The following is a 15,277-nucleotide window of genomic DNA, read 5'->3' as shown; positions in this document are numbered from 1 at the left end:
AAGACCCTCAACATAGCATACATTTCAAACTGAAAACCAGCCGCGTTTGAAGATTTTAACCTCTCTTAACGTAAAATAAAATCATACAATTAATAAAAACAATAATCATGATAATTTTAGGCTAAACAGGAAACTGTACCAAAAGTGTTGAGGCTCGCTTTACTAAAATTATTGCGCCATCTTGCGGTGAACGTGTATTATTAGCAAGTCCTATTTTCCTCCCTTCAAACATTATATGCGTTTAAAATCTGCTTGACAACATGTACTTTTTTTTTAATTCTGCGAAGTGCAAAATGCAGCGTTTTAAGTAGAAAATAATAAGGTGCAAGTACTTTAGTAAAGTACTCGAGTAAATCTGGAACCCCAGTTCCAAAAAGCTATCAGGCTGTGTGAAATGTGGATAAAAAGAAAATGCACCTTTTGGAAACCCCACGAGTCCGTATTTTATTCACAATGGAACATAGAAAACATCAAATGTTTGAAATGAGAAATATTTTGCATTTGGTGGCAGCACAGCATCTGTAAAAAGTTGGAATGAGGCAACAAAAAGCTGGAATTGTAAGTGGTACTGAAGAGAAGCAGCATGAAGTGTAAAAAGAGCTTCTTAGAGAGGCAGTTTCTCACAAGTAAAAATGGGCAGATGTTCATTATACAAAACATTTTTCAAATTCTGAAACTGTTTCAGAATTATGTTTGTCAATGTAAAATTGTAATGATTTTGAATATCTCACTATCCGCAATACATATCATCAGATGATTCACAGAAGCTGAAGAAACCTCTATGTGTAAGGAAAAAGCTGAAAATCAACTCTAGGATAATTTGTTTTAGTGTATATTTGCTTGACTGTTCAAAGCATACATCATTAAAAGAGGGTTTTTGGAAGGGTTGTGAGGAGAAACCAAAGTGGAGATATTTGGCTATTAAAACAAAACAAACCAGCATAAGTTCCTCAGGCACGGTGGTGGAGGGGTGATCATTTGGGCTTGTTTTACAGCCGCACGACCTGGGCACCTTGCCGTCACCGAGTTGACTACGAACTTCTCTGTGTACCAAAATGTGGGCATTTATCTGACAGCTAAGAGCATGTCCAAAATGTAGCCATGCAACAGGACAATGATCCCCAAGCACAGCAGTAATGCTACAACAGAACGGCAGAAAAACAAGAGAATCAAGCTATTGCAGTGGTCCAAAGTCCAGACCTCAACCTGACTGAACAGCTGTAGCAGGACCTTAAAACCTCAGTGAGAGGCGGTCAAAATTCATCCACAACAACGTGAGAGTCTGATGACATCCCACAAAAAAAAGTTATTGCATATGAAGCTTCATATATCATTCAGTTATGTGGCTTCTGACAGTCACACGTGCACCACTTTAAAAATCAACTGATGCAGATAAGCCAGGCAAGCCTCCTCTGTAGCTTGAAATGTAGTGTGTCATTTCCAATCCCCCCCCCATTTAGTCCCACCTTAAACAAGCGCAGGCCCAGAAAGAGCAGCAGCATTTCTTAAACTTCTGTCTCCTTTTTATTTTATTTCAATTTGTTGATGCAGCAGTAAATATTTACAGATTATGTTACAAAGAATGACGCAGCACTGTAAATTCCTTTTGATTTTATTCAATGAAAGAAAAAAAAAAAAACCTTCAAGAAAATACAGTAATTCCCATAGTACACACAGAGAGGACATAAATTAGAGGCATGTAGAGAGACATCCGGGGGGGGGACGTGTCACCTGGCAGGTAGAAAACATTAGATCCGTGCTGCCACACAGCCAGGAGCGCACACACTCACGCACACAGTGCACTAAGGAGGATGTAAAGGAAATCAGTGAAATTGACACTGTGGGCTTGGGTTATTCATAAAGTGAGCAAAAGTTGATTAATCCTGTACACAAACATCTAAATGAAAGTACAAAAAAAAGGGATAATACAAAATACAAAAGAGGAGCAGTGGAGCGGGAGAAACCATAAATATTCATATCGATGCACATCGGTTTAACAACTGCTTCTGTAAACATTTTGAACATAAAGGTGTGCATTTAAAATAAAACCACTGCAGTCGCATATTTATCTGAAGGGTTACACATGATTGGAAACAACACTAATAAAAACTAAGCCAGAGTTTAAAAACACAAAAGTATGCCACATGGTTTTGGCTGTCTGGAGCGGTTTTTCCACACTATCAGAACATGTGATTCATTCATTTATGTTTTTGCCTTCTTTCTTTCTACACAAACGACAAGACTGAAAGAGACTTCTGCACCTCACAGCGGGTCTTCCCCCTAAAGACAGCGAAGGCACCGCCCTTTAAAGAGTCCTATTATGAAGCTCTGTCATTCACACAGAAGCACAGCTGCAGGATGGACTCTACACTCAGCGGCGGGATGAGACTGTCTCATGTGAAGTGACAAACGAGTCTCGCCTTGTCGTTCGGGTTTCCGACGGTGAGATGGGAAGAAAGAGCACGAAATAAAAATTTTATGGGAGCTCGGTTAAAGTAGCGCGTCTCTTCAATCCCGATTGGATGTGGCATGCCTGAATGCGTCAAGAAAAAACAGAAGGAACATAAAAATAAATGAGGTCCAACATTGAGTCACACGGCTGCTTCAGACTAAAGTGTTCCTACCCTAAAATCTAAACGTCTTCACTTTTGAAGTAGTGGATTTTAGTTTTTTTTAAGTTTTTTTTTTTTTTTTTTTGTTTAAATTGCTGGAAACTCCTCTAAGGCAACATTAAGTTGAAGTCTCCTTCAGAACGCAGATGATTGTAGATGTGAAAATGTCACAACAGTGCAGGTGGAGGACAATCAGCTGACCCTCCCTCCTTTCCTCTAAGTGAGATCTATACATGCTGCCCTCATTCTGCCCACTGGCCTCCATGCTACCTTAATGGCAACCTGCTAATTCACAGTTTATGCTAGCCCTACTTACAACTGATCTTAAAGGAAAAATCCACCTTAAAAACATAAAACTATTTGTATTAAAACCTCACATTTCTGGGTCTATTTTGTCGGTGTGTGTTTCTATATTTCCAGTAGAACGACAGGTTCTGCAAAGGAGACACAGATTAAAAAGAAAAGCCAGGATTTCATTACAAAATAAAAGCCCCTGAAGAAGAAAAAAAAAAGAAAAAAAAAAGGTCAGGCTCTTGATGATGAATAGTGGATTCTTCCTTTAAAACTCATTTTTGTGTGTATTTCTGCATTCCTTATTTATGCGCAGCAAGTCACATATAAAATATACAGTGTGTTTAAAAAACAAAAACTGGGACTACCTTAGTTAATAACACCAAAGCAACATGCCGTCATAAAAAGGGCTACTTTTGTCCAACATGAGCTACAGCACAAGAGGAGGCGTGATAAAGCTGTTCTTGAAAAACCTGCGTGAGTCCGACGTTAGTATGCACCAACTCCAACATATCCAGTACCCTGTATTTAATGGATGCGTCGAGGAGGTCCCTTAAAAAAAATCTTCACTTTCAGGAGGTTAAGGAAGAGAAAACAAAGTGAAGACGAAGAAGATTTACATGTCGAGCACCGTTCAATCTGTGGAACTAAGTGTAGTCGTAGTGTTGTAGTCACACACACCTGACAGGACCGGGATTAAACACAGCTACACATTCGAGCTGTGGCAACACACACACAAACACAGTCTTATCTGATACGGTGACGACTGTGTTTAGCGTTCTGCCCCCTCCCCCTGGACAAACACATTTTGTCATACACTTACAAGATGCAAAGTTTTACTATGACATAAAGATATACCGTCAACAGGCAACAGATCCCGCTTCCTCAGAGGGAGAGGAGGAGAATGGGGATCGGCTCGAAGGTCAGGCAACAAGGCCGGGGGTTGGCGGGGGGAAGAAAAACCTGCAGGCGCCTCTAAATACATATCCACCCCTAGCTTCTGTTCATGATTACAGTCTAATCCGTTGTTTGGCTGCCCGAGGACATGAGAAATGGAAGCCGCCGCCTCAGAAAATGCTTCTCCAGCTTGGGCTTTAAAACGTCTTCGTCGGTCGTAGTCGCAATAGTCATCTGTTGGTCGCTGCTTAGGTAACTGTTGTCATATCGGCTGACGGCACGTCTCTACCAGCTCATGAGGGATGTGCGTCCCAGGGTCATGAAATATACTTGGCTGGCACCTCCGGCACGCACAGAGGCAAAGAAGACCTGAAATTGAAAGAATACACTGAGTGAAAAGGTGTTTGGTGGTTGTGCCAGGCTACCAACAGTAGATTAGTAATAGTAGAGTAGATGTTAAAATAAAATGTTAAAGAAATCTATGAGGTGACCTGAAGAGGGCGATGAACAAGATATTCCCTCACCGTTTCCCTCCCCTCATCTCCAACTGGTCATGGCAGATGGCCCCCCTCCCTGAGACTGCAACTGTTAAGAGTGTTTTTCCCTCCCACTGTCACCAAGTGTTTGCTCATAGGAGATCACCTGATTGTTGGGGTTTCTCTGTATTATTGCAGGGCTATTACCTCACAATTTTCTAAGACCCCCCAGGGGTTAAGCGCCTTGAGTGTCGAGCACTTTTGCATGGGAGAGAGGGCAAATATTACCAAGTTAAGACTGAATGCTGTGATTAAAGGTTCTTCAGCAGTATCACTTAAAGGATGTGCACTTATGTAACCAGCAAAACTGATTTGTTTTTCAGTTGGATTTTACAGGTTATTGGTGACATTGAAGGTGGAAAAGTTTTGAAATGATTTATTGCAGTATTGTGTTTTCAACAACAAAAACCTGACATATTATTAGGGGTGTGCTCACATTTATCTCCACTGTATAGAGAGAAACGGGAGGGATGAAGAAAGGAAGGATGTTTTCACCTTGTCATTCCTCTCACAAAGGAACTTGAGTCTCTGGGCTCTCTTGTGCATGAAGACTCCGTCAAGGTGGCCCGTCTCCACTGAGCGGATCTCTATAGCCTTCTCACCCCAGCCCATGATCTGGTTTGACCTAATGTAGGCTGCACAAGCACAGAAAGGGGGAAAGGAGGGTAAGTAGCTGTTAAAAAAGCTGTAAAAATTCAAACAACGTGTCATTTTACTTGTGAATACTTCTAATGATAAATGTAATACTTTTACATATTGATAAAAAAGAAGCTATTAAACAAAAGTGTCTAAAATCAAGTGAAACCTTGACTGCTGTTGGAGTGTAATCGAATGCATCAAGTGAAGCTGCTGCTGGGCTTTTCACATCTGATTGTTTTATTCTGAAGGTTGAACCTTCACTCTGCTGCACACTGAAGTTGCCAGCATCATTTGCACCATTGCTTTTAGAGTTGGGAGATCACTTCTCCCAGTAAAATAATCAGAAGTCTCTGAACACAGGACTTTTCAGCCCTCTTCACTCAGGGCGTTTTCACATCTCCAGATTTTTTTACTCTGGTCCAAATCAGCTGATAAGTTTGTAAACTTGTAGCTTTTCCCTGTGGTTTGGTTTGTTTTCACACAGAAAAATCCAAGCAAACCAAAATGTTTCACTGCAAGCCACATGAGAATGTTCTGTGCGCTCACTGGCCAGACGTATCTGGGGTGGGAGGAAGAAAAGTAAATACAGGAAGAAGGTGCTGTGGGAGAAAACAGAGTTTACACTCATTTCTTGGTTAGTTGCTAGCCCGTATAGACCTTTGCGCATCTATAGTAGCTACCTGCACTGAGAATACAAAGCATAAGTTGCTATGGGATATTTTTTAGCCCTTGTAACATGTTCTGAGTGGGCTCGTATCACGTTCACACCATAAATATAGTTTGTTTGGAACCACACTGAGACCACCTCCTGCAAAGGGTCTCGGTGCGGTTGTTTTTGTGCATACCAGAGTGCGATTCAGATTTTTCTGACCTCTGGCATCATGATGAGAAATATCTGCTTTGCTCTTACCCACTGAAGTTGGCATTTCTCCCCACTGCAGCACCACATCTTTGGTGATGCGTCCGTAGGTGTTGACGTAGACGCCCTCGTCCTCGTAACACACCAGCAGCTCAATCCCATCAGTGTTGGGCAAGATGATGATGGCGTGGCACTGAATATTAGTTTGGATCTGAGGATGAAATGGAGGAAAAAGGTAAGAGATTTTAAAAAGTCCCTTCACCGCCAGTCGCAGCAGATAGCCGCCCCTCACTGAGCCTGGCTCTGCTGGAGTTTGTCCTTTGCACGGTCACTAAGGGCTTGCTCATAGGGGGTCGTTTAATTGTGGAGTTCTCTCTCCATTATTGTAGGTCTTTACCTTATAATATAAAGTTGAGGCGACTGTTATGATTTGGCATTGTAGAAATAAAACTGAATTCAAATTTAGAAAATGCAAAACACAAGACGTAATCAGTCTGCATCAGTTCGCACATACATGTGTGGGCAGGTAGATGTCGTAGACGGCACCAGAGTCCACATCCACAGCGTGGAAGCCTGAACAGGAACCGTAGATGACCTTTAACCTCTGACCTTCCTCCACCGTCAAGTCAACCAGCAGAGGTTTGTGCACCAGGTCACCAAAAGACTAAAGGAAAAAAGTCAGAAGAAAGTCAGCCTGAAAGCAGTCAGCCACCTGCAGGTAGAATGACACCTGTTAGAGAACATGCTTACCTTAAAGGCCATGAACTTGTGATAAGGTTTGGGCGCCCACGCGTAGACCTCCACAGAGTTCTTCAAAGCCAGCACCAAGAATTTAATTCTCTCGTACTTCACTGGAATAACAAGTAGGTGGCGAGTTAATCATGGGTGATGGCTCCTATGGTGATCTATGTGGATATTTTTTTTAATTCTTGGACTCTGCTAGAGCAGCTTTGCATGATTCAAAATTCAAAATAAGCCTTATTTATCTTATACTGAGCCTCAGAGCAACCTCTGAGCTCTAAGCTGTTCAGCTTTAAGCCCTTTTATGCCCCCTCTCCCTTCAAGGCACCATTTCCTTTTTCCTTAACATCTGAGCTTTAGGAAACGTACCAACTTTGTAGTGGACACAGCCCTCCAGGTCGCCCACATTGACCCACCCCTGCTTCTTCTCCACCTCAGGGTCATTGTGCAAAATCTTGTTTCGAAGCCATGACAGGTAATACACTCGCAGCTTGTTCTTTTTGCCTGCAGGAGGGAGGAAACAAAAACAAAATCCATCTATCCAAAACTTTACTGATTAAAAATGAATCTGAATCGAGACTTTCTGGTTGGCACGTGTGCTCTACCTGATATGGTCACCAGGACGTTGAGTCCCTCTAGGACGTCCATCTGCTGGATGCGTCGACGGTTGATCAGAGGGTAGACCTTACCTTGACCGCTTCGGTCCAGCAGCATCAGACCGCTCTCTGTTCCCACCAGCAGATTTACTCCTGGAAGAGCAACAGGCACAAACATACGTCACTGCTGATATGTTTTTATCCATCTGTGGGGCATCACAGTAACTCCATATTTTTGAAGTTGACTCACCCCAGAGTGCCGCACACAGGATCTCAGAGTTGAACCTCTTCTTGTACTTGCGAATCTCCGGGGTGTCGCTCGGTGGACGAGTGTTGACCGGGTTGACATTAACCACCGAGCCTTTACGGGATGGGTCGGACCGCAGCTGATCTGACAGGCGCCCGTCTTGCCCAAATCCAGCTGGAAAGGGAAAGCAGAGGCAGTGCACATTAACTTTGCAGATAGCAGAGAGGAATTAGTGTTGAAGATGCATTTTTGCAGTGGGCTGTATATCCAGACTTACCCATGTTGTTGAGGGAGCTCCCGCTGGATGGAGATATCTGCAGCAGACGCGGGTCGATGAAGGGAGTGAACGAGGAGGAAGACTTGTGTTTGGACATGGAGTTGCTCTCCGACTGCGACTGGTGGAGATATCGGATATTTAGAAAACCTAGAGCTCAAAACATTCCCAATAAAATAACTTAAAATGCACCGAGCTGAAACATGAATCAAACTTGATTTGTTACAGTGATTTGTAATTCCTAAGAACGACTGTTTATTTAAACGGCAGCAGAGGCCCCTCAGGTTTGAGCTTATGAGTTATAGCTCTACCTCTGGGGTCTCGTTAAACAACATCCAGCTTAAATGCCTTCAAAACCACATTTTTACAGCACAACTGGGAACAAAGTCCCCCCACCACCCACCCCGGGAAAAAAGCAAACGAAAAAGATTAAGTGCAGTTATGTTAATTGTTTTGATGTTAGTGAAGGCACAAAATATGTCAGAGGACAAACAACATGTGCAACAAGAAGAAGAAAAAAATGTGTTGAAGGAAACATTAAGTGATCCAAACACAGGCTGCTGTGAACTGTTAGAGAGGAGAAGAAAAAAAGCTGCTCTTAATGAAGCACAGACACACAAGGATACTCCACCACCCAAGACGCAAGTTGCTTGCAAGGTAGTGCTGCTCTATAAATGGGACATTTATCTTAGAAATATTCATACAAATCCCAAGAAGCTCGGGCTTTAGTTTCCTGCATGTTATGAGCACGTTGCGCCACAAGGAGGCGCCAGTGTTAGCACAGTGTAATGCAGTGAGGTGCGGGAGGGGAAAGGAGGTTGCAGCAGCTCAGAAGATTCAAACCAGCTGAGTGAAGAGTGAGCAGAGAAGAGGAAGTGTGAAGCCAGCAGGACATGGAGGAGGAGAGGATGCAGGGCAGGCAACCCAGGAATGGACAGCTGACGTGTACAGACCGAGATGGAGGTTTGCATTTTATAGCCGTCACAATAAACCTGATACCATTTTTTTAAGCTATACAAAAAGTCTGCACATTTTTTCTACTGCCCACTCCTCAGCTGTTTGCCCTTAGTTGTGTGATGGGGACATACCTCTATGGCAGTGAGCTCGTCCAAAGAGATCTGTGGGGATACTGCAGGACTGGCATGGCTAGATGATGAGGGTAAGGAGGAGGAGGTAGTGGTGGTGGAAGAGGAGGAGGAGGAGAAGGAAGGGATGGTTGTGGAAGAGGAAGTGGAATGATGGCTCTGCTGGATAAGGTCTGGTAGGTGGTGTATGCGGCCCGGAAAGCCGTTTTTCTCTAGCGGGCCGCGACCAGGGGGTTGGGGTTGGCCGTGGCCAGCCGAGGAAGGGGAGGAAGATGAGAGAGTGACCAACCGCTTTATGTCAGCTGTGCTCTGGAAGCAAGAACAGGCACACTTGGGCTCAAGCAAGCAGGTGGGAAAGAAGGTGGAGCTGTGTGTCTGGCTGCTAGCCTGCTGCTTGGTGTAGCAACCTGACATATTAAGATTATTCATCTTCAAATGTGAAAGCCTATGAAATGGCATGATCATATGCAGGAACAACGAAGAAATTGTGGAGAATGAGTAGTTAAAACAACACTGACGCTGGACAGAGAAAATTCTAAACTACATTCCTAATCAGCACCACCAATCGGTCAAAATCAGGCACCACCGGCCCGTCCTTCTTACCTGTCTGATGACCAGTGTGCCATCCTTGGAGGGTGTGGTTGCCTGTTCGCTTTCCGAGTCTTCGACCAGCATGGTTTTAGCAGACTCCGTCTCGCCGTTACTCACTCTCCTGCGGAAGCCATGGGGATATCTGATGTCCCATAACCAGACCAGAGTTAAACCAGCAGTCATGCAGATAAGCCATGCAGCACTGATTAATAAAAGAGGCATCAGGTGTATTACCCAGCTTTGGAGTCCTCGGCCCCTGAGGTGGACTCTTCTCCTGCCTCCTGGTCCACCTCTTCCTCGTCCTCCTCGTCGGTCGTGCCCGACTCGTCACTGGAGGAGGAGTAGTCTGTGACCTTGTGAGGAGGTCGCACATCGTCGACTGCGCGCAGCTCCTTGGCGAGCGCTGTCAGGTCCTGAAAGCAGCAGCGAAGGTTTTAGACGCGCTGACAGGTCAACCTGCGAGCTCAGGTCCATTTCTCCGCTTTGGTGCAAGTTGCATTCGGCCTGAAGCAACGGCGCTAAGACCACTAAGGTGGTCCCATTTCTGGATGGCCCTGTTTGGTTCATACTAATGAATTTTTAGTTGGCTTAGATTTTTCAGCACAAAAAGAAATTGCACCAAAGAGGACAAACACTCCAAGTTTAAAAACTCCCTCCATAACAGAGGTTGCCCAGACAACGCATCAATATGATAGACTGAGCACACAAAGTGGACCCATTGTGCCTTTTGGCTGAATGATGTCATAGGGTGCACAGATACCCTCCCCCCCACCCATTATCTTCATCTAAGGCACACAGAAGCTCCACCCACCTACTGTTCAAACATCCTGCTTAGGGAGGAGCAGCCAATCAGAAGAAAGCTGGCTTTAAAAGGGAGAACAGCTAAAAGTACAAAGCTACACTGGCAGACTTCAAGACTACAAATATTGAGTCTGAAATGAGCAGACTAGGTCCACTTTAAATAAAAGGGCACAACAGGAAATCGTACTGTAGAAAGTCTGAAATCTGAATCCCTCCTTGGTTCAAGGAACTGTTTGTGTTTCTATTTCGTCTCTTTCACTTGTGGGTACAAACCTGTACCGTCTTTTTCCATCTTTTAAACAACCTTCATGTAGTCTGACCTCTAGGAAACAGTGAAGTAAGCAGCATGTTGTATGGGGGAATGTCAGATTACTAAAGAGCCTCTTTCTGTGGCCTAAATGAGTGTTTCACCTCGTCCTCCTTAACATGTTTGTCCTCTTCATTTTCCCTCGCCCCTTTGTCATAATATAGTCGCATAAGCTTGTAAAAAGAGCAAGAAAAAGAAGGGGGGGGGGGGGGGGTATACTTCCGTGCTTCCAAGCCACAGTTTATCCACAAACACAAACAGGTGATCGCGAGCCATTCTGACAAGTACAAGGGAACACAGGGGGGGCGTGTTTGCATTCAAATGTGGTTGCATTCAAATCTAGGAGCAGGAAGCTGCGGCGCAGGGTTAACCCTCCTTTTGTCTTGTGCATTTTTCTTGAGAGCAAGCAAAAAAAAAAAAAAAAAAAAAAAAGTGGAGGCGTATGGAAAGGTGCCAGGGGACGGTAAAGGCAGAAATAAAATAGTGAGCCAATCTCCACAAAAGGAGCAAATGCCTTTTATCTGAAATCTTTATCGTGTAATGCCATGAGCAATGCATGAGCAATGGTGCAGGCATAGCAGAGGTGAGATTATGTAATCTCAGTTACCGGTAATAGGCTTACCACATCACCCTAAGCAAGGCACCCCACCCAAACAATCAGGAAGCATTGGATTCACGTAAGGTTCCCACACCAGGTGGTTGGATAATTGGAGCAGTGGAAAATAGAGCAAAGTGGGGAAAAACTGTTTTCACCTATTCATTTTCAAGTTTAACAGCACTCGAGTAACAGTGGACTTACAGCTGGTCGAGTGGGCCTGGCGACATTCTTTTCATCCTGTTTCTTGGAAACGTTTTCAGGCCGCTGGAGAGGCGATCCTTCAGATTTGGAGGAAGCTTTGTGGAAATGAAAGGAAATGGCGTTAGTGAGGGGAGACCGAAGAGAGCTGGATGTGCAAAGGCGCTTTAATTGGCAAAAAAACAAAAAAAAAAACAAAACTTATTTAAGCACAAGCTCAGAGGATGGCATTTGAGCCAGATTTGTATAATTATGGTAATAATCCTAATCTGCTAATAAGCAGTCGGTAGGGTTAGTGAGATGTAGCCGAGTACAGTACCAGGGGACTCACAGCGTGGCCTGAAACGGTCCCCAGGACTGGCCTGGGAGCTGGAGTTGGAGGAGCCGGACGAGCTGCCGCTGCCTGGCCGGGACTGCAGCTTCTCCACTCGATCCCACAGCGGACGCTGCTCCACGTTACTGTGACGAGGAAGAACAAGCACATGGAAACAAACCCAACTCCACTGTCAGTTTATCATGTGATATGTTAACATTTTGTCCCTACCCTCCCTGCGCTTTTCAGGATACGCTACATATATTTTTGTGATTTTGATCGTACTTGGATTAGTGGGAGTTTACATCACCGCAAAATCAAAGCACATTTTTTTGCATTTTATATGCAAACATAAACAACTTATAAATATTAATCTGCAATATTATAAGCAGTCATAATATTATGTCTTAATAATCTGTCTATTCTACCATTTGTTTTTATTTTCTGAAACTCTCTATTCTGAGAGGCACCCCTATGTAGGGGAGGGGTTACTGTTTTGTCTTTTACAACTTTTAACAGTGTGAGCATGTGAGCAGCTCTCTTAGACCACATCCACATAATCCAAAAGTAAGACACGCCTGAGGTCTCTTTACTCACCTGCCTGCGTTCCTCTGTCCGCCCTGATTGCTGGGCTGTGAAGGCAGAGGGGACTCTCTACGTGACAGTACAGGAGACCTGGATGTTGTCCTCACCGGTACCTGGGAGACAAGTATTTGATGATCATCACAAATCAATATGTTCCTAAAAACAATCACCTAATAGGAAAACAGTGTCATCAAACAAGAGAGCTTATCCTCTGGTTCAGGCTCATGCTAATTCAGTGAGCATACATTGGGATTTGAAGCTGAAGGGGAAATCAGCCAAGAATTTAAAAACTGTCCTAGTTTGACCACTGAAACAGAGATAATCTTAGGGCGTAGCTGAACACAGCGGAGCAGAGAACAGAACACCCCCACAACACAATGAGAGCGATTTAGATTAGAGGAATGTGCGGTTTTATTTCTCATTCATGATTTTGAATATGAGCGACGGGGTAATCTGTCGGCCCAGAAATTCAAAGTTGCTCTGATTCATTTGAATACGCCCTCACAGCAGTTTTAAGTGTTAACAAGTGAGACTAGACGCAGCAAGGCAGACGCACACAGCCAGGAGGAGGCTGAACAGCATGCTACGTAAAAGTGGATGAGAGGAAGTGAGCGATGGAGGAGAGATTTGAAGGCTGGGTGTGGGAGGAGGGGGGAGAAGGCAGCCGTCCCCCGGCACCTTACCTTGGGAGGGACCTCCTCGCTGCTGGCCTGATGTTCAAGCCTAGCCTGAGGGTGGTGGAGGGGAGGTTGGGGTTGGGGATCTGTGCGTGCAGGCGATGGGTGGTGGTGGTGGTGATGGTGGGGGTCCTGGGAGCGCAGGTGGAGTTGTGCAAAGCTAGAGGCCACACCGCCGGACTCGCTGAAGGACTGAGAGCGGGCAACCACGGGTGGAGGAGGAGGAGAGGGGGCAGCGCTGTTGCTGCTCTTTAGAGCAGCCAGGTGAGACCACTGGACCTTTTTGGGAGTCAGGAAGAGGAAGAGCAGGGGGGAGGGGGTGAAACAAGCAGACAACACAGTGAGACATGAGGGAAGATGCGTGTGGCTTTTTACATAATGTACACATGCACACGGCAGACAGCACAACACGAAACAATGACTTTTTCACTCCTACAGTCGGCGTTTTGTTTTTTTTACAGGAATCAACCATTTGAAGAAAGAGGAGCCTGTGTCGGTGTGATAAATATGACGCTTCTGTTTCAAAAGTGTCATTCCAAATTACACATTACAATTTCTGAGCTTTAAAAAAGGTTCAAAGGCAGATTATGTTGCAATCAGCCTATCCCAGCTTTTCTGCTGAGTAACATACACAAGTAGTGCATTTTGCAGAAGTCTGCTGCAAGCAGAGCATCTAATTGCTTTTGCAATAAGCCACTGTCGTCAGTACTTGTTTTATATTCATGTTGTGAACCCACAATTAGATTTTTTATGTGCAAAGTCTCTTTACTGAGGAAGAGAAAAATGAAAAACAAAAAACAAAAACACTTTTCTTCACAAAAATCCTCAAAGTGAAGAAAAGCTTCTTTCAAATGTATTAAAAATAAAAAAACAAATGTAACAGATTTTTACTCCTCAGACACACAAACATGAGTTTAAGCAAAGTTAAGCTGAATTCTGCTTACAAACAAAAAACCCACAAATCTGGTCCATGTCTCCCCCCCCTTCCCCCCCAAAGATTGCAAAGTGCAGCAGATTTACTGAAGAGGTTACGGCTGCTATATGGCTGTTATTCTCCTCTAATTTAGTGTTGATTCGACAGAAATTGAACTGTCAGCGTGTGCTGGAGTTTTTTTAAACCCTCACTCTGAAAAGGTGATGAGGCTAAGTGTCTCACTCCCAAGTGTCTTAGCCACAGAGTCCAAGGTTGGTCATGCAGTTTTGCAGCCGTTATGATAAATTGGAGTTCAGTTTTTTTCCCCCCCCCCCACTCTTCTCAAGTGGAAATATCAAAGAGTTCAGGAGGTTAAGTGGCAAAACTGTCTCATTTCTCTGTTGATCTGTTCTTGAATTGTTCTGTGATTGTGAGCTTAGTCTGTAAAAGGTACATATTCTCCCACAAATACCACTACACCCATCTCTGTATGGGCATTCTTGTAGGAAAAAGATGACGCCATAGAGCGGCCCAAGAGAAATCATGAATATGTTCAGTATATTCAGCAAAAAGGCTGCGCTGAGCGTGCAAAAAGGATTTCAGGAGGGTAAATTATAGCTCTATTTGCTCATTTGAAAGAAAAACATAAAACAAAGGCGAGAAATAAAATTATTGGCTTTTTAGCACTGGCGGAGGCAGTGATTGATGAACTCATTCACTATATCAGGAGCCTGTCATGTTTTTTTAAAACTACTCAGACTGCTGACTGAAGTGCTTATGACTTATTGTGAGTCTCAACAGTAGGACAAAAATAATACCCAGGGAAATCAAAAAAGGTGAACAGTCTAAAGCCACAGTTCAAACACACATTCTGCCCAGCCTCACCTTCTCCTATTTTTTATTTTATTTTTTTCTTTATTTGAAGTGGGCTAAATGTCTGAGAAAACTGACACAAATCCAGTGCAGCGACAGAATGAAGGAGGAGGAGGAAAAGGCTAGGGAGCAGCGGAGGAAGGAGTTACCTGAGGCTCCATGGGTCGGTGCATGGCAGATGCGTCGGACGAAGAGCCGCCGTTGGAGAACGGTTCAGAGGAGCGGGGAGGCAGAGGGGGCTGCTTGGGAGGAGGGGCGGCCTGAGGGGAGCCCTGAATGTTCTTACGGTAGCGCTCGTCGGCCTGAGATGGAGGAATTGTAGAGGGTGGGGGGAAAAAAGGGATGAGTATCAGGGAAAAATTGATCTTGTGGTCTCTTGGGAAACTTTTACATTTAACCAACAACGATCAGCAACATACAGCTGGTGACAACGATATTAAACATGCTTGAAGCCAACTGTGGGCAGCCATACAGACACAGATACATGTGCAGACGTAGGAGGAGAGGGACTCTTTCAAACATCCCAGGATTTAAGTATGCAGTGGGGGGAAAAGATCGCAGTTAATGACGCAGGCCGGAGACACTGCTTCGGTGCCCCTGCGTGTTAGTTTGGGCCTCAGTCATCCACATGCAGTGGCCCAGTC

General features: G+C 44.4%; 1 protein-coding gene across 12 annotated transcripts in view; it reads right to left on the bottom strand.

The window, feature by feature from the left end:
• Positions 1 to 1,594: 1,594 nt before the first annotated feature.
• Positions 1,595 to 15,277, bottom strand: part of LOC147302454 (mitogen-activated protein kinase kinase kinase kinase 4-like) — a 37,106-nt gene continuing 23,423 nt past the window's right edge. For 2 of the 12 annotated variants that reach the window (XM_086281654.1, XM_086281664.1), the window contains 17 exons: positions 14,783 to 14,935; positions 12,854 to 13,126; positions 12,183 to 12,283; positions 11,592 to 11,731; positions 11,276 to 11,370; positions 9,603 to 9,781; positions 9,381 to 9,510; positions 8,781 to 9,086; positions 7,696 to 7,813; positions 7,422 to 7,592; positions 7,181 to 7,324; positions 6,945 to 7,079; positions 6,585 to 6,685; positions 6,349 to 6,498; positions 5,886 to 6,045; positions 4,832 to 4,971; positions 1,595 to 4,169 (listed from right to left, as the gene is read on the bottom strand). In XM_086281654.1, the coding sequence (XP_086137780.1) occupies positions 4,086 to 4,169; positions 4,832 to 4,971; positions 5,886 to 6,045; positions 6,349 to 6,498; positions 6,585 to 6,685; positions 6,945 to 7,079; positions 7,181 to 7,324; positions 7,422 to 7,592; positions 7,696 to 7,813; positions 8,781 to 9,086; positions 9,381 to 9,510; positions 9,603 to 9,781; positions 11,276 to 11,370; positions 11,592 to 11,731; positions 12,183 to 12,283; positions 12,854 to 13,126; positions 14,783 to 14,935 (2,580 nt within the window). In that variant the 3' untranslated portion in view covers positions 1,595 to 4,085. The remainder of the gene's footprint in view (positions 4,170 to 4,831; positions 4,972 to 5,885; positions 6,046 to 6,348; positions 6,499 to 6,584; positions 6,686 to 6,944; positions 7,080 to 7,180; positions 7,325 to 7,421; positions 7,593 to 7,695; positions 7,814 to 8,780; positions 9,087 to 9,380; positions 9,511 to 9,602; positions 9,782 to 11,275; positions 11,371 to 11,591; positions 11,732 to 12,182; positions 12,284 to 12,853; positions 13,127 to 14,782; positions 14,936 to 15,277) is intronic. The other 10 variants (XM_086281656.1, XM_086281655.1, XM_086281658.1 and 7 more) reach the window with 10 other exon arrangements.

Source organism: Aulonocara sp. 'chitande type north' Nkhata Bay, linkage group LG23 (assembly GCF_057382095.1).
Source record: "Aulonocara sp. 'chitande type north' Nkhata Bay isolate Kocher_YH1m ecotype deep benthic linkage group LG23, A_spYH_male_GT1.1, whole genome shotgun sequence".
In the NCBI taxonomy this organism is placed as follows: Eukaryota; Metazoa; Chordata; class Actinopteri; order Cichliformes; family Cichlidae; genus Aulonocara; species Aulonocara sp. 'chitande type north' Nkhata Bay.
Note: the sequence above shows the minus strand (reverse complement) of the source record. Positions and strands in the feature narration are given on the sequence as shown.